The following is a 22122-nucleotide window of genomic DNA, read 5'->3' as shown; positions in this document are numbered from 1 at the left end:
GTAAAACTGGACAGCACCAAATACATTCAATTACGGGGTGTTTTTGTTCCTGTATAGTTTCATTTCATTGAAAGCATGTTTTTGTTAGATTAGGCATCATCAATATGATTGTAGTTGGAGACCACTTGTTCAAGTACCAGAGCGTTAAAGGAGTTTTGTGGTGTTAGAATCTGACTCCCCCATTTCTGCCTTCACTATTTTCTGTAATATGGGTTAAATAATTACAGGAATTCCATTTTTATTCTTCCTTTATTATTGATCTTAATATGGGTTAAATAGTAACAGAATTCCACTTTCCTCATTGTTCGGTTTCCAGACTTGTTTCCAGAGTCTTGATATTTGTACTTGTATTTTTTAGGTAAAATGAGATTTATGGGGCTGGAGAGGTGGCTCAGTGGTTAGGAACCTCTTATGCAGACTATTTTCCAAAGAAAGACGACAAAGACCTTCTGAGAACCATTCCGACTTAACTTGAAAAAACAAGGCTTTCTGTAACCTACCAACTACAATGAAGATAAAAACGTGTGACTGTTGCTTATGCTAAATGCTAATCATAAAAATTCCCCTTTTATTAAGCTTTGCTTGTTTGCAAAAGTCATAAAGGTCCTATGTAAGAATTCCGCTGCTATAGCTTAGATGCCACACCATCCTCCTACTAATGGGGACTGTAATGATAAAATTTGTGCCTTTCAATATCAACATGTGGTTTCATCCTCAGTCTCAAGATTCTTTTCACTGTTTCCCAACTATGAGAGGAAGCATTAATCATCAGTCTCTTCATCAGAGATGCATGGAGCATACGACAGTTAGGACAGACCTGGCTCCCAGGTGGACTACCAGCATTCTTAAATCTTCAGACTTGCAGAGTACCTTTCATTGATTCAGCGTTTGGCTGGCTTGTTTGCTCTCTCTCCCTCTTTTCTTCCCTTCTTATTGATGGGTAACTTTTGAATTACTGAAACGAAGAAAACCAAACCTCGGGGAGGCGTTGGAACTAAGGCAACACTCAAGCTAAGCATTCTAGCAGCGAACCTCCAGGGAAGCCTTCAGGCCACAGCTCCTGGTTTTGCCTCCAGCTCCTAAAAATGCCCGCCCCAAGCTTTTACTCCACCCAGTTTTCAGGACGCGCTCTAATTTCCGTCTCCCAGCACGGGGCAGTCGAGCTTCAGGAAGCGGCCTCTCTATCCAGCAACCCCACTGCATTGTGGGATTGCGGCGGGCTCGGCGCTGTAGAAAGGTTTTCCTCCGCCCTCTGGGCGAGTACAGAAGCCGAGAAGGTCCGGCGCAGCCATGGCGGCGCATCTGAAAAAGCGGGTGTATGAGGAGTTCACTAAAGTGGTTCAGGTAAGCTCTGGCAGAAAAAGTCATGGATCGGTCTGCGCGGGAAGGTTGTCCGCACCCCAGGCTGTTCTCCAGATAGTCGCCTAAACTTGTGTGTAGCCGGTTTAGGTTCCCAGGCTGCGTGTCAGGGAGGGGGCGTGTTGGTCGAGGCCCCTGCTCTCATGTCTACTCTGACTTTGGTTTTTGTTGTTGTTGTTTGTTTGTTTGTTTTGTTTTCAAAGTTCTGGGGTTAGAACTCAGGGTCTTAAGCATGCTAAGTTATCATTCTACCCCCTAAGTCACACGCCTCGCCCACTTGAAAACAACACAACAAAATCGTTAGGACAGACACAGTGATGTATAGTTTTAAAAACTGTCAGGCATCTTATTTTCATGCCTTACAACTCGGTTGTGCCAGATCGGGTTACAGATGCATCCTCCTGTCCTAAGTTGGTGGCAGAACTCCTTCTGACGCTTGTGCCCCTAACTTTCAGAGACACGTTGGGCTGTATGCAAAGCCCCAAGGAGCTAACTAAAGGTCTGTAGAATGCAAGGCCCAGACAAAGCAGGCAAGGGTCACAGAAAGCCAATCCATCATCTTCCCTCCTTTAAAGGTGGACCAAGCCCCTGTCAGAACTGTCAGTGTGTGCCGTAGTACCTCTGTAGAGAGTTATAGTCGGCTTCTTAAATTTTCACATCTTGAAGAATGCTTTTCTCTTTCTTTGTAGTGGAGATTGTACCCAGAGCCTCAAGCATGCTGAAGCGTATGCTCTCCCACCGAGCTGTTACAGACCCAGCTCACATTTTGTTAAAATACAGATTAAATGTAAAAGGTTGGCGAGGTGAGGCAAGACCTGCGTTTTGACCAGGGCCTGGTTTATGCCAGTGGATCAACAGCATTCTTAGATATTTAAGCAGAGTGGTACCATTTAGGAAAAAGGTTTTATTTTTTGAGATGGGGTCTTGCTATGTAGAGCAGGCTGATCTTGACCTCAAAGAAATCATCCTGCCTTTTCTCCCCAAATTAAGGTGTATATCACCATGCCTGGTGGAAATTGATTCTTAAAATATTTTATTTACTTATTTCTTGTATATGAGTACACTGTAGCTGTCTTCAGACACACCAGAAGAGGATGCCAGATCTCATTATAGATGGTTGTGAGCCACCATGTGATTGCTGAGAGTTGAACTCAGGACCTCTGGAAGAGCAGTCACGTGCACTTTACCACTGAGCCATCTCTCCAGCCTGGAAACTGATTCTTAAACCTTCCATTTGATCATCAATTCAACAGGAAAATTTAAAAAAAAAAATTGAAAACATTGTCAAATGCTCGAGTGATTTCTGTGCACCATTTGTGTGGTAGGAAGTCTTTGGCTATTGGAACCCCTGCTTTTTGGGGGCACATGGAGCTTTGGCACAGAGAGAACTACATTGGCAAGTCGGTATTCTTTTGTTCTCTTTAGCATTTTCTCTTTTTCCTAAAACCAAGCTGTAACTTTCAGTGATCTAGTAATTATTTTTTCCTAGTCTGTCTTTTCTGCTTTTTCGGCACATTTGCTTATAGGCTGTAGGTAAGCTAGAACTTTTTCTTACAAAAGTTTAAAATTCCCACAGTGCCTCGCGCGCGGGTATGATAAAAAGCCCCTGGAGGTCCCATGCAGGTTTTGTAACAGTGTGTAGGGGCCGTGATGTGTGGGACTGTGATGTGTGGGATAGACCGGACGGCGCCCAGCCAACACTCGTCCTGAGCAATGGTGCTGTTCTGGGAAATGTGGGGCGTGCTAAGAGCACTGGGGCGCACAGGAGTCGAGATGTTCTCGGGCTGCAGGGGCCGCACACCCTCGCCTATCAACCTTGTCTGTATTCTGAAGTGTTTTTCCAGCTTCGATAATTATCCAAAGAAACCTATGAGTTCGTACCTTCGATTTTCTACAGAACAGCTACCCAAATTTAGAACTAAACACCCAGATGCAAAACTTTCAGAACTGGTTAGAAAAATTGCAGCCCTGTGGAGGGAGCTACCGGAAGCAGAAAAAAAAAAAGGCTTATGAAGTGGATTTTAAAGCTGAATGGATGGGCTGGAGAGATGGCTCAGTGGTTAAGAGTACCGACTGCTCTTCCAGAGGTCCTGAGTTCAATTCCCAGCAACCACATGGTGGCTCACAACCATCTGTAATGGGATCCGATGTCCTCTTCTCATGTGTTCAAAGACAGCTACAGTGTATTCACATAAAATAAAATAAATAATTCTTTAAAAAAAAAAAAGCTGAATGGGAGGCATGAAAACAAGCCTCGAGCAAGTATAAAGGACAGCTAACTCCAAGTCAACTGATGGGCTTTGAGGAAGAAGCCCAGCAGAAACGTCTAAACACGAAAGCATTAATAAAAAGGAGAGAATTAATTTTGCTTGGAAAACCAAGTTAGGTCTCAAAGCCTTAAGTTGTCAAACTATAAAGGATAAAGGTGCTTAACCTTTGACATTCAGTTTATTTTTCTGTAGCCCATGGACTTCTGCCGTTGAACGCATTTCTGTTAATTTTGAACCTTGACAGTAGACCATGCCGAGTTCTGCCTTTCGCTTAAGAACTGGAATCGAGACTGTCTGTGCATTTGCATGCAGTGGTGACTCATTCTGCAGATAGACTGTGAGGTGACTTTCACACTGGTGACAGTTGTGTGGTTTTGTGAGCTTTTTACACTGATGACCATTACACATGGGTATGCCCCTTGTGTCCCAGGCCAGAGTTGCTCCCACAGCTGTGACAACTATGAGTACTGCATTTTCAGAGACGCTTCCAGGCTTTACTAGATGAGGTGATTCCTAGACTTAAATCATGTGTAGAGTTGATGTTTGTACATAACAAGTGATTGCTGATGTCCCAACAGCATTTTATAGTAGGAAAAGAGATTTACAAATCTCCTTCAAATTAAGAAATTATGTACCAAGTCTATGCAAAAAAAAAAAGTTTAAAATTTTTGTTTTTTTATGTTGTGTGTGTGTATGTGTTCTGTCTGCATGTATGTCAGTGTAGCACATGTGTGGTGCCCACAGAAGACAGAAGAGGGCATCAGATACCCTGGAGCTGGTTGTAAGTTACCATGTGGTCTCAGCTGTGGTGACTAGGGTAGAGGTAAGGTAGGGTAGGGTGGGTAGGGTGGCACATGCCTTTAATCCCATTACTTAAGAGGCAGAGGCAGGTGGATCTTTGTGAATCTGAGGCAAGCCTGGTCTACAGAGCAAGCTCCAGGACAGCCAGGACTACCTGAGAAACAAAACAAATAACACAAGGGCTTATATGGTCCAGGTGCTGAAAACTTTCAGTGTAGCTGAGGTGGAATTTTCAACCTCCTGCCTCCACTTCCTGGGTTATGTAGGGGTTGAACCTAAGGACTTGAGCATGTTAGGCAAATACTCTACAAACTGAGCTACGTTCCCAGCAGCCCTCATGTAATAACTTTGACTGAGCATTGGCTTTAATATTTTATTCTTTTTTTTTTTTTTTAATGTAGTCAGTTCTGAACTTTTTGAATGAGTCAAGGGTCAGAAAGCTTTTGTAGCTTTTCAGAGCTACTGCATCTGTGGGTTCCTTTCTGGGCTTTTCTGGCTCTGCCTTCCTTCTTTTCCTCTCTTTCCTTCCTTCCCTCTTCTCTTTTCTTCATTAAAGACGTATTTTCATTTGTGTGCATGTCTGTGTGAATGTATTTCATGTGTTGGCATGCCTGTGAAGGCCAGAGACGGTGTCAGGTCACTGGAGCTGGAGTTAAACATCTTTGCGAGCCTCCTGGCCTGTGTGCTGGGGACTGAATGTGTGAGCAGCACGCGCCCACTGCCGCACCGTCCCTCTCTCCCACTTTGTTCTACTGGGTAGAATAAGCTGGCCAGCTTTACAGGATTTGTTTGTTTCACTTTTTTTTTTTTTTTTTTTAAGTTAGAGGCATTCAGAGCATTCATGCTTTTATATAGTGTTGCTTTCTCCCTCATCCCTTTTCTGCCATGCCATGTTTCATAATCTCTGCACTCTTATAGTTGAGAGTTCAGCAGGCGGTTAGTTTCTCCTGCTGCTTCCTTCACTGTGTGTGCTCAACTACTTGATCTCTCGCTCAGTGCTGCTGTCCCTGCCGTGTGTGTTCCTCCTCAGTGGCAGAAATAATAGGTCTGGCTCCATAAAATGTTTCGGACAATGGCAGACTTTATTTCTTTCTTCACATATCCATTCTAAAAAAAAGTCATTCCTCAGTCTTGAGCTAGCTGCAGTCCGGGTAAATACGTGTTTTAGAGCTTCCTGCTTCTGCTTCCTGAGGGCTGGGGTTACAGGTGTTTATACCTCCAGTCATTGGGAAAAACTAATTCTTTAATTTTGTATTTTAAATGTTGTTATCTATAGTTATAGAGTGATAAAATGAAATTTTCATACTCCTGGTGTTTTTGCTTTGTTATAAAGATGAGGAGGGGTGGGAACTGGCATGTGTTTAGTGCCTATCACATATACAGTAAAGACAGGGGTTTTAGGTTTCTCACACATCCCCGGAGAACAGTATTGGAATGCCCTTTTATAGATGAGAAGGCTTCACCTAGCTAGCAGTGTGCATTCTTTTCCATGTTATATGATGTTCCCGACTATAATTGTCCTGATAGAGAAAGCTTGAGGGAAGTGATTGTTAACTACACTAAGATACTATATTATAAAGACAATGACTGAATGTGACAATTACAGTGTTTTTCTATGTCTGCCCATTGTTTCAGGACTTAAGGAACCTATAGTGATAGGTTCCCTTCTATACAAATTTAAACATTTTTAAAACATTCATTTACTTTGTGTAAGTGTGTGTGTGTATGTAAGGTTTTTTTTTTTTACCATGTGGGACTTGGGTCATAGTCGAACTTGGCAGTGAGCACCTTTGCCCATGAGCCATCTCACTGACCTCATGATGCTGTATCTCTTATGTTCTGTTAACTAAGCCTCTGTGTTAGAAGGACAAATCAATTCCATCCAATGAATGCAAGTTAAATGTACAGATTCTGTTTTCACGTCTCACTCTCTTCACTGTCTTCCAGCAACAGCAGGAGGAAATTGCTACTAAGAAGCTCCGATTAACAAAACCAAGTAAATCTGCTGCTCTCCACATCGATCTGTGTAAAGCCACCTCCCCAGCAGATGCTTTGCAGTACCTGCTCCAGTTTGCCAGAAAGCCTGTAGAGGCAGAAAGTGTGGAGGGGGTAGTCAGGATTCTCTTGGAACATTATTACAAGGTAAGAAGGCTGTGAGGACCTGGTGGGGTTGTTTGTCAGAGCTGTGCTGTGTCTGGAGAATGGGCTAATGTTGCACAGAAGCAGAAAGGTGTTGATTCATATGCTAGATACCGTGGATGCCAAGGTTGAAATGAGGTATATGCGGTCCTCGGGAGCTTGCAGGGTAGTCAGAGGAAACAGGCATGTAAATGACTTAAGGTACTGTGAGCTCTGTGTGTGCAGTGAAGAGAGAACACAGAGGAAGACTCATTGTCAGCCATGTCTCTTGCTGTGTTCAACTCTGGAAGGTAGTTTGCCCATCATCCTGCTGTTCATGGTTTAATTTAAGGCCCTCATGCCTACTGTGATAGCCATGTTAGTTTTTAAGGCAGTTTTAAAGAAAAAGTGGCCTTTTCTTTTATAGAATGCCTTACTGTGTATCTCAGATGGCATTATATCCCTTAGAGCTGGAGTAACAAATGGTTGTGAGCTGCAATCTATATATATCTGCATCTATAGGGGGGGAAGGGACTGGATACTGTGGAATATTGATAATTCCAGCATTCCTATGGAGAGAAAGGAAGCAGAAGAGTCTCCTGGAAGTTTGTGTGGCACATGTATTTGCATGCGTGCTTGCGCGCACACACATATACATACACACACACACAATAATAAATGGAAAATAAAAAATAAAACCATAACCAAAAATGTATAGGTGAGGTGTGTGTATAGGAGAGGGGGTGGCCACATATAGATGGCAGTTGATTTATCCAACCTAAATTCAAAAACTTTTGTCACTGGTTTAGAAAGATCACTTAATGTCAACACTGACATGACCCCTCCCCAACCCATCCAATTTCATATATATTCATTAAGCATCCTTTTAGTCTTGGGTATTGTGCCATGTATGATTTTTTAAAAGGGGGAATTTATTTTTTGTCTTGGGGAGACATGTCTTATCACAGCAATCTTAGAGATTAACCTCCTGCTCTAAGCTAAAATGGCCAGACATCTCATTTCCCTTTCTCCCTTGAAGCTCGAGCCCAGGCACACGATCTGCCCTCAGTCAGTTGCACTTGCTTGTCCTGGCCTCTACTCAGGATCTGATGGTCCTCAAGAGTCGGCGGTGAAGAGTTCTTTCTAGCGGTAACAGTAGCCTCCCTAGTTCCCACTCTTCATCCATTCCAAGAGCAGTGGTCCCAGCAGTGATGCTGGGTGCCTAGAGCAGTCATGTTGGTGGCAAGAGTGGCTCTGACATCCAACATTGACTGCGTAGTGGAGATAAGATACTTTTAGTGTCAAATGCACAGTTCTTTTAGTTTTAGAAGTAAACTAAGACATAAAAATTTCCATTTGCAGTATTGAGTATAACATTAATGGAGCAAGGCTGTCTCTTGAGGTGTATGAAGTTAAGTTTTCAGAAATGAAGCTCTAGAATAGTTGGATACCCTTTGGGATGTCCATTTTCTGTGTCCTTTGTGTCTGACAGCTAAGAGCAGAGCATTGAATGAGTTTCTGGGTTTTTTTTTAATAGGAAAATGATCCATCTGTGAGACTGAAAATTGCATCACTGTTGGGATTATTATCAAAGACTGCAGGATTCTCTCCAGACTGCATAATGGATGACGCCATTAACATACTACAGAGTGAAAGTAAGTTAGATGATGTCATTACATACAGAGTGAAAGTAAGTTGGATGACATCATTAGCATACTACAGAGTGAAAGTAAGTTGGATGACATCATTAGCATACTACAGAGTGAAAGTAAGTTGGATGACATCATTAGCATACTACAGAGTGAAAGTAAGTTGGATGACATCATTAGCATACTACAGAGTGAAAGTAAGTTGCAACTGAAAGCTATGTAATCAGAGCACAAATCATGAGTTCTTATGGACAGAATTTACAACAAAGTTTGGTGTTGATTGCCATTAAAAAGAACATCTTTTTTTTTTTTTTTTTTACAAGATAGGGTCCTACTCTAGCCCAGGCTGTTCTGCAACTTACTAGGTACACAGGATGACCTAAAATAAACAGTCATCTCTATGAGTCTCCTAGGATTATGTATGTAAACCATATATCATCTTAAAAAGGAATTTGAAGATGGTTTAATAGAGACATGTATTTATATTATGGATGAAATATAGTTTTATGGTCTAAGGATGTAGCTCAGTTGGTAGAATGCTTATCCGGCCTAGCATTCATGAAGCCGTGAGTTTAGTCTCCACCACTGCATTGAAGAGCGCTTACCTAGAATGAAGTCCTAGGTTTGATTCCCCCCGCCTTCCCCATCACTACATAAAATGCACATGGTGGCTCATAATGTAATCTTAGCACTTGGAGGTAGAGGTAGGAGACACAAAGTTTAGGGTCATCCTTGCCTGTATAGGGAGTTAAAGGTTAGACTTTAAGGCTCTGTCTCTGTCGATAGCTTCATTTTAATAGCTATCACTGTGATCTTACGAAGTCCTGTATATTTATTACAACTTATTTAACATAGAGGAGAGATACTAATTTCCCTTTAAAAATATAATTTGAAGTACTTTTTTATTTTGTTTTGGTATTTTTGAGATATGGTCTGGTTGGCCTTGAACTCATTATATAGGCCAGGTGGGCCTCAAAACTCACACAGATCTGCCTGCCTCTGAAGTGTTGAGATTAAAAGTATGCATCTCCAACTATATTTTTAAAATGTTATTTTATAGTTGGACAGTGGTGGTACACACTTTTCATCCTAGCACTTAGGAGGCAGAGGCAGGCCACTCTATGAGTTCAGAGCCAGCCTGGTCTAGAGTGAGTTATAGGGCAGCCAGGACTACACAGAGAAATGGTGTCTTGAAAATAAAAAAATTAGGTTTTATGTTTTCCTCTGTGTGTGTGTGTGTGTGTGTGTGTGTGTGTGTATGGTGTGTGTGTGTGTGGGGGGGGGTGTGTGTGTAAGCATGTATGACAGCCTCGTGTGTAGGTTTCCTTGAAGGCCAGAGAGGGGTGTTGGATCCCTGGGAGCTGGAATTCCAGGCAGTTGTAAACTGCTTGACATGGGTGTGGGAAACAAATTTCAGTCCTGAATTAGGAGCAAGCTCTCTTAACTACTGAGCCAGCTCCAGCCCAGGATTCAAGATTTAGATTCAATTCTTGATTTGTCAGAGATAAGCTTTGTAAGTTTTAGTTAGCTTTTCGTGGATGTTATATTAAGTTATCTTTACAATCAATATGGTGGCATTGGGGATGACTTTTTCTCTTCTGTCTCCTGTGACTACCTTTTTATATTTGTGACTTGTTTCATATGTGAGTCCCTTCTGTAGTTTGATCTAAGAGCCTTACACATGGTGAGCAAGTGTTTTACCATAGAACGAGACTTCTAACTATGGGCAAGATCACTTGAATTACCTAAAATCCTCTTGTATCCACCAACATTATAAGGACTGTATTTTGAAAGACAGAAGAACATATGTGTATGTATGTATTATGTATGCATGTATGTATGTATGTGTATATGTTTTGTTGTTCAAGTTTTACTTCGTGTTTTGTTATGAGACAGTTTCTTTGGTCATGCTAGCCAGTAATTTCAGCTGATCACAGATTTGTTTAGTAGTCACTTGTCAAGCACCTATTTGATGGTTGTAATGGGAAAATACATCAAAAATGCATAATATCAGAAGTTTCAGAAGAGCCTTTATATAAAGATGATCTAATTAAGAAGATTGATCTACGCCTTTGTTTGTTTTTTGATTTTGCTCTTTGCCACTTATTGGGTATTTATTGAGCACATAAGTTATTCTAGATTTTAAGACAATGGAGGTGAATAAAGTATGGTCTTTGTCTTTAAGTATCTTCCTGTTTCTGGCTTAAAGATTATTTATTTATTTATTTATTATATGTAAGTACACTGTAGCTGTCTTCAGACACACCAGAAGAGGGCATCAGATCTCATTACAGATGGTTGTGAGCCACCATGTGATTGCTGGGAATTGAACTCAGGACCTCTGGAAGAGCAGTCAGTGCTCTTAACCACTGAGCCATCTCTCCAGCCCTGTTTCCTGTTTAGTCTAATGGGAAAGTAAGTAAAGTTTTAGGCCTGTGTGGAACCAAGAGGAGATGGCCAATTAATTCTCTTGGTAATTAGGATAAACTCCAAGAATTATTGGGTGTGCCCTGAAGGCTGAGAGGCCAATTTTTAGGTAGTCAAGTTAACCTGAAAGAGATGAGTTAGAAGTGCAGGAGGTTGGAAAAAGTACTAGAAAAAACTTCAGAGTAGCCAGGCATGGAGGCATACACCTGTAGTCCCAGCACCAGAGATGGAGGCTGCATGTTCAGAGGCTTGCATCGTATTTGGTTACACTAAGAGCTCGGGCTACGTGAGATCTGTCTCAAAACAAACTTGGAAGAGATGAGTTACAAGTTAGAGACCATTGTGGGGCTGGTATGTCTTTGGGAAATGGTATGTCATTGTGTTTGGACTTTGCTTGGGAGGCTTTTTTCCCCCATCTTCATGTACCATTTTTTTCATTTTCTTTTGTTTTTGTTTTTCAAGGAAGGGTTTCTCAGTGGATCTGCCTCTGCTTCCCAAATCCTGGGATTAAAGGTGTGACCACCGCACTCAGCTCAGTGTGCCATTTGTTTGTTTGTTGACACAGACAATGTTTTTCTGCTGTAGTGCACTTCTGAAACACTAGCCACTGATACTAAATGTTTTTTAAGGAAGTACTTTGTGCATAGGACTATGCCCAATCCTGTGAAAGTCTCAAATTTCCAAATTCCTTTGGAAATTTAGCTTTTAATTGAGGGGATGAAAGATTACACAAATAAATAAATTAATAAATAAGAATTTACATTTCTTCCCAAAATAAACTAGTGCTGACAAGGGTCTTGAAATTTTGTAATTCAACCTTTCCTCTTTCCTAGAGTCTCATCAAGTCCTAGCTCAACTACTAGACACTTTGCTTGCAATTGGCAGTAAACTACCAGAAAATCAAGCTACCCAAGTGCGATTAGTGGATGTGGCCTGCAAGGTAAGAGGATAGATGGTTTTCATTCTGGAACAGAGAAGCTGTTGGGTCTTTGAATTCTCTGCCCTGTTGTTTTAAAACAAAATCTCAAACTTTGGATTTTACTGATAAAGACTTGAGAGCCAGATACAGGGTGAGAGCCTGCTAGCTCCAAGAGGCAGAGAAAGAACCCCGTGATCTCAGCTGACCTCAGCTGACACCCCAGAAGGAAAAGGAAGTTCTTCTTTGTGCCTGCTCAGAAAATCAGTGTCCTCCCTTCTACTTCCTGTGTGTCTCTATCTGTCCTCCTGACTTCCTTTTACTCCTTCTGGGTTTTTCTATGTTCACTTCCTGTCAACTGGTTGCTTGCTCTGCCTCTTGACCTGTGGTTGACAGTATGCAGTTCTGTTTACAATAAACAGAAATCTCTTGGATTAAAGATGTGTGCTAGGGCTGAGCCATACCACACTCACTAGAAACGAATTTTTCTAGTAAACAACAGTCTTGGGGTTGTGATCAATTATTCTGTAACAATGCCCAGTGTAGTCCTTAGAATAAGAATTTAAGAGCTCTCTGTGCGGGCTGGAGATATGGCTCAGTGGTTAAAAGCATTGACTGCTCTTCCAGAGGTCCTGAGTTCAAATCCCAGCAACTACATGGTGGCTCACAACCATCTGTGATGAGATTTGAAGTCCTCTTCTGATGTGTCTGAAGACAGTGTACTTATATACATATATACATAAATAAATCTGTTAAAACAAACAAACAAACAAACCTCTCTGTGCCTGTAAACACTGCTCTTTTTAGTCCTTGGTGTCTGGAAGTTAAGCTAAGTACTATAGTAATTCTTAAAAACAAACACATTTATTTGTTTATTAGGTGTAGGGGACAGGAGAGTCCCGGGACATACTGGAAGTCAGGACACCTTGCAGAGTTGGCTTTTTCCTTCCACCACGTATTTTTGAGATTGTTATTAAACTTGGCTGCCAGAGCCTTTACCCACCGAGCTGACCTGCTGTCCCTCCTGTGATGATTTGTGAGAAAGAATAGCTTGGATTAAAGTAGTGGAAAGATGGAGGACGTAGATGGTAGATTATGAGAATTATTTAGGAAGTAGTATGATATTGAATTTATTTATTTGATTGTTTTTATTTTTTCTGATCCAGGCTGGCCTCAGACTTGCTATATAGACCATGCTAGCCTCAAATTCACTGAGTTCCACTTACCTCTGCCTCCCAAGGCAGGTACCACCACACCAAATCTGTTTTTATTTTTTGACAGACTGCTTACTATTACTAAAGATGTGATTTGGTGACTCACTCTATAATGTGAAAATGGTGGCACTTTGTGACCTAACAAAGTGCACAACAGACAATTGGCAGCTGGCTTTCTTTTAGAAAATTTGTATGTAGTGGGTAGGCAGCATGCACATACATGTAAGCCAGAGGTCAGTGTCAGGCATCCTTCTTTACTGCTCTCTGGTTTTGAGACAAGGTCTTTTACTGACCTTGGAGTTCTCTCTTCTGGCCTGTGGGCCCCCAGGACCTGCCTGTCTCCTCCCTACTGCACTGAGGTTACAGATGCACTGGGCCACCATGATGTTGGGGGTGGGGGCAGCTTAGAATTAGTCTCCATGCATGAGTAACAGTCACCACTCACTGAGCCATGGCCCCAGCTCCACTTGGCAGTTCTAAATGATGCTGGCTATGATGCGACCGGTAGGGGAAGGACATCATCGTAGAATTACATTTGTTGCCTGGAGGGCGTGCATGACTCAGTGTGCTCAGATTGAGTAGTATGTTGGTTATACGTCACTGTTGCCTGGTTACCTTAATAGAGGCTAGAAGGTTTAGTTCAGTTGAAACTCAAATAAAGCATATATAACTGTTGTGACATATCTTCCAGGGGTTGTTTCAGGCAGTAGTTTGGTTATGAAAAATGATGTTTTCATACTAAATATAAGTCACTTTAAAAACTAATAACTGATGGTCATTATCTGCCTCATATCTGGGCTTTACTCTTCTGTTCAGTGTCATATTTTTGTGGTTATTTTGAGCACTTATATATGAGGCTTTGCGGAGACAGAACAGTAGGGTTTAACATTTAAAAAATATTATTACTCTCTTTCTCTCTCTCTCTCTCTCTCTCTCTCTCTCTCTCTCTCTCTCTCTCTCTCTCTCTGTGTGTGTGTGTGTGTGTGTGTGTTAGGGCACGAGCAGAGGTCAAGATGACAACTTTGTGGAGTTGATTCTCTTTTCCTGTCCTTATGTGTGTTCCAAGGATTGAACTCAAGTTTCTAGGCTTTCAAGGCAAGCACCCTTAACCTGCTAAGCCATCTTGTCTTCCTCACAGTTTCCTTTTCTCAGATAATGCACAGGAAACGAATTAACTGAGGTAAAATGCTTGATGGAACATTTTTGTATTTTTTTTTCTGGGTTAAGATTAGAATCCAGAGCTCCAGGCATGATAAGCAAGCCTCTACCCGAGAGTTAGACACTCAACCCCTGAGAGAGCCACTTTATAAAGGGGGTTCCCATGCTGAGAGCCCAGCCTCTTGGAGAGGAGCTTTCTCATGTCTGCTGCCCATGTGAACCTATGGCATTGAAACAAAGCCTGTGCAAAGCTGGGCAAGTGTCTGCCGCTGACCCGATTATTCTTTGCTTATGGATTTGGAGATGGCTGAATTAGAGCAGGAGGAGAGGATTGTGTGATTTCTAAGAATGCTAGAAGAGACTGCTCCCACATTAGAGACAGAGACATGCAGCAGGGGCAGTGGGCAAGGAGGACACAAAGGGAGCTAGTACTGCTTGTTTAAATCAGTGCAGTAGGACTTGAAGGAAACAGGTAAGTTGTTTGGGCAGTTACTTGTGACTGTCACCTCCTGAAACTGTGTGTAACCGTTCACGTCCTTACTGTTTTAAGTGATGGTAGCAATAGCTAATAGTTAACTAAAATTTAAAATAACTAATGAAGTTATTTTACATATATTTTTATTTCTAAACTTAGCTTTTTTGGTAACCCATAATGAAGACAGGTGAGAAGTGTGCTGTTCTGAGAGCCAGAACCTGACCAGACATGTGGCCAGTTGTCAGAGCTGTGGTCTGAAACTAGCTTTCTCCATTCATATAGCTCATGATCACTTAGGACTTACTACCCTTCCTGTCTTTTCAGACCGTCGTGCCATGTGTCCCTGGCAACCCTGGTGCTCATGTTCTAGCCCGGCCTCGTTTATGAAATCTCCGAGTGCTCGGAGTGCAGGCGTGAGCCAACTACTCAGTTTGTTCACAGTCTTGATTATAGTCCACAGTTAGTTCATAATCTTGTCATCTCCTCATTTCTTGTTGTGTGGTAGTATTTTAATGTGAATCTCTTGGCAGCATGTTACACTTCACAAGGACTTTAGGACGTCTCTAAATGATAGATATGTTAAAGAGTATTCAGGGCACAGCTTTTGGTAGGAACTCTTTAACAACACATGTGTTTATATTTATTGCATTATAGCACTAAATATACCCTTGGTTTTGTTTTTGTTTTGATTAGGATCCAAAAGACCCACATACTACACGTGGATAGTCTCAAGTTTCTTTCAATCTCTTAGGACTGTTTTTGCCTTTTGTTTCTCGTCTTTATATGCCATCGCCTTGTGGAGTAGTCCATCTGTCTGTTTCCATTGCTTCCGTTGGCGTCATGTAAATATTGACAGCATCTTTAGACCGGAAAGGCAGCTCGCTGGGTAAAAGCGCTTGTCTTGCAAGTCCGGTGACCTGAGTTCAATCCTCAGAACCCATACTGGGGAGAAAAACTGATGTCTGAAGGTTGTCCTTTGACTTCACAATCATACTGTGACATGCATGTAACCAAACTCACATGTGCACATCATACACTAACACATAATGGTAATAAATAAAGTTAAAGAAAGATAGTATTGTACCTCCCTTAGGCAATGAGGTGCTACACAGACCAGTGAGAGCGAGAAAGGATGGAGTGCGTTTTTCCCCAGTTTTTTGTTTAAGCTGTCTTAATCATATTCTTTGGCTTTCTCTTTTTTTATAGCACCTGACAGATACTTCCCATGGTGTAAGAAATAAATGCCTGCAATTACTTGGCAATCTTGGCTCTTTGGAGAAAAGTGTCACAAAAGATTCTGAAGGCTTAACTGCCAGAGATGTCCAGAAGATTATCGGGGATTACTTCGGGGACCAAGACCCTCGTGTCAGGACAGCAGCTATAAAAGCCATGGTAAACATGATAAAAAGAAAAGGGGACACTTCCTTTGTGTTTTCTTTTCTTTCTTTCCCTTCTCTTTTCTAGATAGGGTCTGACTATGCGTAGACCTTGAATTTGGAGCAATCCTCCTGTTCTAGCCACATAATTGGCTCATCTCTAAGATTATGGCTTGTGCTACTTTTGATATATTCTGAAATCCCCCGTACACATCTCATTGGCGGTGGCCTTATAAAACTGAAGGTACAGATTTCTGTATGACAAGTGTAGGGGTCCAGGAATTGTCCCACAAACCACACAGACAGCAATCTCAACCAAATAGAGATAGTTTATTAAACACACACCTCAGTGATGCAGGCCAGATTTGGGAGCTAATACTGTGACCCCAAGCCAGAATGCAACAGAGCTTTTAAGCCTTAAATCCACAAACATCTGTACCGAGTTGTCCCACCAGTCAGGATTTAAGGCTAGGGGAGTTCCTCAGGAGCATGTCTTTCTGGTACTCTTACCTTGTTCCCATTGGTTGTGGTGGGGCAACCTGTCTCATGGAAAGCAGGATGCCAGTTACCCAGGGAGATCTTGGGAACTTAAACTTTATTTAACCAATTATTCAATATGGAAGTTTTATTCAAAATGGCTACGGCAATGTTGGAAAGGCAGTTGTTATCTAGGCCTTCATGTGCTTTTTCTTTGGGCTCTGTTGGGAGTCGTTATCTGTGAAACAAGGATGACATAATCTGTATTTGTTATCATGCCAAATTAGAGCTCTCCTTTAGGTACACTGGTAACAGCAAGAAAGAGTATGCCATGGTATTGTTACAGCAGGCATAGAGAAGGTGGTTAAGAGGAGAGGTGTCTGACACTTTGAGATAGTGTTTGGGTTAGAGTTATTAAATATCTTGACTATTTATACAGAAAGGTCTTTGCCCATGTCTTGTGTTTAGCCTGATTTCTGACGGTCTTAGTCTGCTGAGATGTGATACACATGGGATGCTGTGGAGATGTTAGAAACACTGACTTTCTTCACAAAGGCTTAGACTGTATTTCTTTATCTAGTTGCAGCTTCATGAAAGAGGACTGAAGTTACACCAAACGATTTATAATCAGGTACCTTAGAATGATTGCTAAGTGGAAGGGGAGGAGCTTCGTGAAGCTGGGAGGGTGCCACACTTCTCAGAATTGGATCGTGAGGACTTAGCTGGCTCATAGTGACATATTTGTTGGGATAAATGGGAAGCCATATCTGAAACATACTTTTTCGAATGATGTGGGATATGTATGTTATTCATAGTACTAATGCATGTAAACATGTTTGTAGTAAGATGTGTGCAACTCAGAATGCGTGGATGCTAACTACATGAAGAAGGGAAGTAAGGGAAGTGGGCCGGGATGTAACTGGGTGGGAGAAAGCTTGCTTGGCATGCACAAGGTCCTGGGTTCAGTTCCTAGTACTGAAAAGTAGTAATGATTAGGACAAGTTATGGTCTTGCTTATCTTCTCTTTGGTGGGCCATACTTGACGTCAGTTCTGACACCACACATGTTTCTGGAGGGTGACCGAGACCCTGGATCATATGAGGAGATGGCACATAAATTTAGTATTTAAAAAAAAAAAAAGGCATAATGGAGTTGTGGAAAGGCTATTGGACAGCTTAATCAAATGCCTTTCTAGGAGGTACTTCGATGTTTATTTGATTGATTGTTTGAGACAGGGTTTCTTTGTGTAGCCCTGGTAGTCCTGGAACTAGTTCTGTAGACCAGACTGGCCTCACACTCTCAGAGAGCCACCAGCCTCTGCCTCCCAAGTTCTGGATTAAAGGTGTGTGCCTTCATGTCTGACAGTCTGCATCCACCCTCACAGATTGTTCTCTTATCATGAAGGGTTTTATCTCTTGATGGGAATTAGAATTGGCCACATCTCTGGGACTCAGTGTAAATACCTTTTTGGTACTATGGGCTTTGAGTACTCTAAGTAGCTTTGCTGGGTTTGATGTTATGCTAAATAGCTGTTACACTGTGTGATCCACTTTGCAGGCCTGTAAGTTGCTCTCTGACGACTACGAGCAGGTGCGAAGTGCTGCGGTTCAGCTTATCTGGGTTGTCAGCCAGCTGTATCCCGAGAGGTCAGTAAGTCAGCCTTCTGCTATGCATTGCTCTCCTTCTACCATACAGAAAGGCACCTAGAGGAAGAAAATCCTTTGGATATTTGGAAGGCAGTGTGAAGTAGAGGATGAGGATATAGGCTTTGATAATCAGACTGGAAATGAGCTATACACACACACACACACACACACACACACACACACACACAGAGGTCTGTCTAAAGCTTACTTTTGTCAGATTCAGACTTACAGGTTTGTTTTATATATAGGTTGTATGGAATTGAATGAGGGCTAGCACTCACTTTACCACTGAACTATACATCCATCCCCAAGTTCTTGGTTTCTTCATAAATCCTTGAACCTTTGGTGGGTTACAGTCTTATTCAAGACATTGAAAGTTGGCAGTGCAGCTAAAGTCTTGGGATCCTTTTTCCTGGGTGATGGGTTTGCTGGAGAGTATCTTTCAGTCTAGGATTTCCTACATAGAGTTTTCATTATTTGTCCTCGGAGTGCAGAACATGTAGCTCAGGCGCGTGCTTTGTCATATGTGGTTTCTCTCCTTTTTATTTAGTATCGTTCCAATACCTTCTTCTAATGAAGAAATCCGTCTAGTTGATGATGCTTTTGGGAAGATTTGCCACATGGTCAGTGATGGCTCCTGGGTGGTTCGTGTGCAAGCTGCAAAGCTACTGGTAAGTTACACTTTTTAAATGAACACGGTGTTTATGCTGTTACAAATATTTTTGAGAAACCATAGATATGGTTCGGTATGTCTCGTTTTTAGAAGCCCGTAGTTTTTCTAATGGCTGGACCTCCACATCCTCCCCTTTACATTATATGCTTCATTACTGTGCTTATTTACAAATAGGACTGATGTGAGTATGTCAGTAATAACGGGAAGCATCAGTCCCTGGACTGTGACGTCACACATGCGTTCCTGCACAGAGGGTGGGGTGTCAGGGAGAAGCACACAGTGAATAGAAAAGGGCTAAACCCTCACTACTCAAGTTCAAGAGCACTCAGTCTTGTACCCTGTGGGAGCCAGGGTTAACCTTAGGGCTCCAGGCTTGGTAGCAAATGCCCTTACCCAGTGAGCCATCTCATTAGCCCATAAATTGTAGTTTTCTTGTCTATAAAATGAAGAATCTAATACAAAAGTGAGAGTTTAAAAGGATTAAAGATTGCCTACAAAAAGCACATATGAGTAAATATGTATATGTATTAATATATGTATATTTCTATGTAAGAAATTAGGTATAACTATATGTAAATGTGTACATATACATAAACACATATCTATATATGCCTTAAAGCCTACTTGGCTAGAAATGTTATAAATAGTAGTAACTATAATTATTAATGTTATTAGCAAGATTGGATTATTAGTCACTCTTGAATACAGACGTAATTCCATAATTTGGAGCTGTGTGGATTTAAAGTCACTAAAGCAGGGCTGTGGAGACGACTCGTTGGGAGGCCTAGCTGCTGAAGCTGAGGAGCAGCTAGGTTGACTGGTCGGAGTAGCAGGGAAAGAGATCAAGGAGGTAAAAGTAGGACTGTATCATTCAGGCTAACAGGCCATAAAAACTACCAGCAGTGGGTACGGGATATCTAACAGGCTGTCTCAAGAGGTGAGGAGGAACCAAGGTCCTTATGTGAAATGGTGTTAGATGTCTGTCTGTGCTGCACAAAAAGTGAATTTCCACTGTTCGTAATAGAAGGACAAAAAATCCACATGTAGGTTATATTGGAAAACTTAAAATCATTAAAAAAACTGATTAATATTAATTAATTTAAATTAATATTAACAACAATAGCTTCTCAAAGAGGTTAAAAAGAAGTCCCCTGAACTGACTTCCAAGTCATCAAATCCATGCTGCCATTAAGAATACAGTCACTACTTGGAACTGAGGTCTATCTGGGATGTGGCTTTTTAGTGTGGAAGCATCTTCAGAGTATATTAAATTCCTCTTCTCCGTTAAGGATTAAACTATGTTTAAGTCTTTTTTAGACTCTTTATTGTAATGCTTCTGAGTGTCAAGCACTGGGGCAAATGCTGATGCCCTGGTTAGATGCAGCTTTACATCTGAATCATGGTTCATCTTTGTTGGTGTTTTGCTGTCTTTCAATCTCCTAATTAGATAGAAGCTAGAAGCCTTAAGCTAGAAAAATTACTAAGTACATGGGCCAGGAATGGCTCAGTGGGTAAAAATGCTTGTCACACAAGCCCCGTTACCTAAGATTAATTCCTGGAACCCATGTGTAGGTGGAAAGGGAGAACTGACTTACAGAAGTATTATCTGACTAACTCATGGGTATACATGCACACACTTAGTTTATACATACACATAATAATAATGAAATTTTTGAAAGATTTTTGCTCTGGAAGCATGTTTGACTTTTAACTATCTTGTTTCAGATTTGTTTATTTTATGTATGTGAGTACACTGTAGCTGTCTTCAGACACACCAGAAGAGGGCATCGGATCCCATTACAGATGGTTGTGGTTGCTGGGAATTAAACTCAGGACCTTTGGTTGGAAGAGTAGTCAGTGCTCTTAACTGCTGAGCCATCTCTCCAGCCCCTCAGAAACAGTTTATAAATCTCTCCAGATTACAGTTTAAGTTGAATTGTGGTAGTATGCAGTTGGGGAGGAATGTTTTTTTTGGACACAGGGATTTTCTGTGTAGTCCTCACTGTGCTGGAACTAGCTCTGTAAATCACACTAGCCTCCAGTTTACAGAGATCTGCCTGCCTCTGGCTCCAAAGTGCTGGGATTAAAGCTGTGTTCTACCACTGCCCAGCCTTAATATATCTTTTATCCATCGATTTATCATCTTGTATCAGTTCTGTTCCTATGATATGACCTAAATCCACCCCTTTTTTTCTCTTTCTACTGGGCCCATACCAATGTAAGTGTCACCATTTTTCAGTTGGATTCCTATGCTCTCGACATTTGTGAATTTAAACTGGAAAGCTCAGCTGTTATTAGATAACACTGAGAATGTATTACAAGCGATATAAAATTTCTTGAGGCTCGACATGAATAATAACCTCTTCTCTGCTAATGTTAGAGAGCACCAAAGGAGACAATGGAAAGTGTGGACAAACAAACTTATTAAGAAGTTATTAGAAAGTTTCTTTGTCAGGGAAAATGTTTTCAAATCCATATAATAGACTACAGAGAAAGTTAGAGGTCTCACCAGTGTGATGTGCATGCTTGTAATCCCAGCACTGGGGAGTCAAAGGCATGTCTGCTTTTATGTAGTACTTTCAGGCCAGAAGGGAGAGAGATCCAAGCCTGTGTGAGCATTTCCGTGTTTGCTAGCATAGGAATCACAGGAGTACTTAGATGTAAGCTGTGAGTGTCTAGGGCCTACTTCTGTGGACTCCTGTGCCGGCGCTTTTGCTTTCATTGACTGTGTCCAGTGTGTTCTCCACATTGCTTCAGGATGAGCTTTATGAGATGTAAGTCTGCTTTCTTCTTTATTTGAAACAGGTAAAGTAGCTCATTTCAGCTTCAGTCTCTCACATTAGAAATGGGCATTACTGGGTCTTGAGAATGGATGGAAAGGGATGGCTATGTAGTTAGTTCATGGCCAGCCTGGTCCACATTGGTGAGTTTCAGCTTATCTTTAGCTAATTGCAGAGTGAAACCTTGTCTCCAAAAAGAAAAAAAGAAGAAATGAAGTTAGGCCAGCAGTGGTGGTGCACACCTTTAGTCCCAGAACTGGGGAGGCAGAGACAGGCAGCTCTCTGAGATCAAGACCAGGCGAAACCTTATCCTGAAAAACCAAGAAAGAAAGAAAGAAAGAAAGAAAGAAAGAAAGAAAGAAAGAAAGAAAGAAGGGAGGGAGGGAGGGAGGGAGGGAGGGAGGGAGGGAGGGAGGGAGGGAGGGAGGGAGGGAGAGAGAGAGAGAGAGAGAGAGAGAGAGAGAGAGAGAGAGAGAGAGAGAGAGAGAGAAAGAAAGAAAAAGAAAGAAAGAAACTTACATTCTTTGTGGAATTAGTAGGAGAGTTAACTTTTGGAAGTAAATATTTTGTACACTGTTGATTTTGTTTAATGGTACGTCTTATTGTTTGTAAAGTTTTGTTGTGTTTCTTTGTTTATTGATTTAGTTTATTTATTATTTATTTAGAGACATATTCTCAACATGTAGCCCTGGTTAGTCTGGAACTTGCTATGTAGACCAGGCTGGCCTTAAACTCACAGAGATCTGCCTGCTTTTGCCTCCTCAATGCTGGAACTAATGGCAC

At 41.6% G+C, this 22122-nt stretch overlaps 1 protein-coding gene and 1 pseudogene across 3 annotated transcripts in view; both read left to right on the top strand.

The window, feature by feature from the left end:
- Window positions 1-1281: 1281 nt before the first annotated feature.
- Window positions 1282-22122, top strand: part of INTS4 (integrator complex subunit 4) — a gene marked incomplete at its 5' end in the record, with an annotated part of 58594 nt that continues 37753 nt past the window's right edge. The window contains 8 exons of one of the 2 annotated variants that reach the window (XM_080913136.1): window positions 1282-1344; window positions 6378-6572; window positions 8086-8203; window positions 11458-11564; window positions 15594-15779; window positions 16821-16871; window positions 17798-17886; window positions 18437-18557. In XM_080913136.1, coding sequence (XP_080769262.1) covers window positions 1291-1344; window positions 6378-6572; window positions 8086-8203; window positions 11458-11564; window positions 15594-15779; window positions 16821-16871; window positions 17798-17886; window positions 18437-18557 — 921 coding nt within the window. The remainder of the gene's footprint in view (window positions 1345-6377; window positions 6573-8085; window positions 8204-11457; window positions 11565-15593; window positions 15780-16820; window positions 16872-17797; window positions 17887-18436; window positions 18558-22122) is intronic. The other variant, XM_080913137.1, reaches the window with a different exon arrangement.
- LOC308416965 (transcription factor A, mitochondrial-like) lies at window positions 3073-3745 on the top strand (annotated as a pseudogene). Its single transcript has 2 exons — window positions 3073-3410; window positions 3612-3745. The product of its transcript is annotated as a transcription factor A, mitochondrial-like (transcript).

Source organism: Micromys minutus (assembly GCF_963924665.1).
Source record: "Micromys minutus genome assembly, chromosome: 2".
Taxonomy (NCBI): Eukaryota; Metazoa; Chordata; class Mammalia; order Rodentia; family Muridae; genus Micromys; species Micromys minutus.
This window is presented reverse-complemented; position numbering and strand designations above follow the sequence as displayed.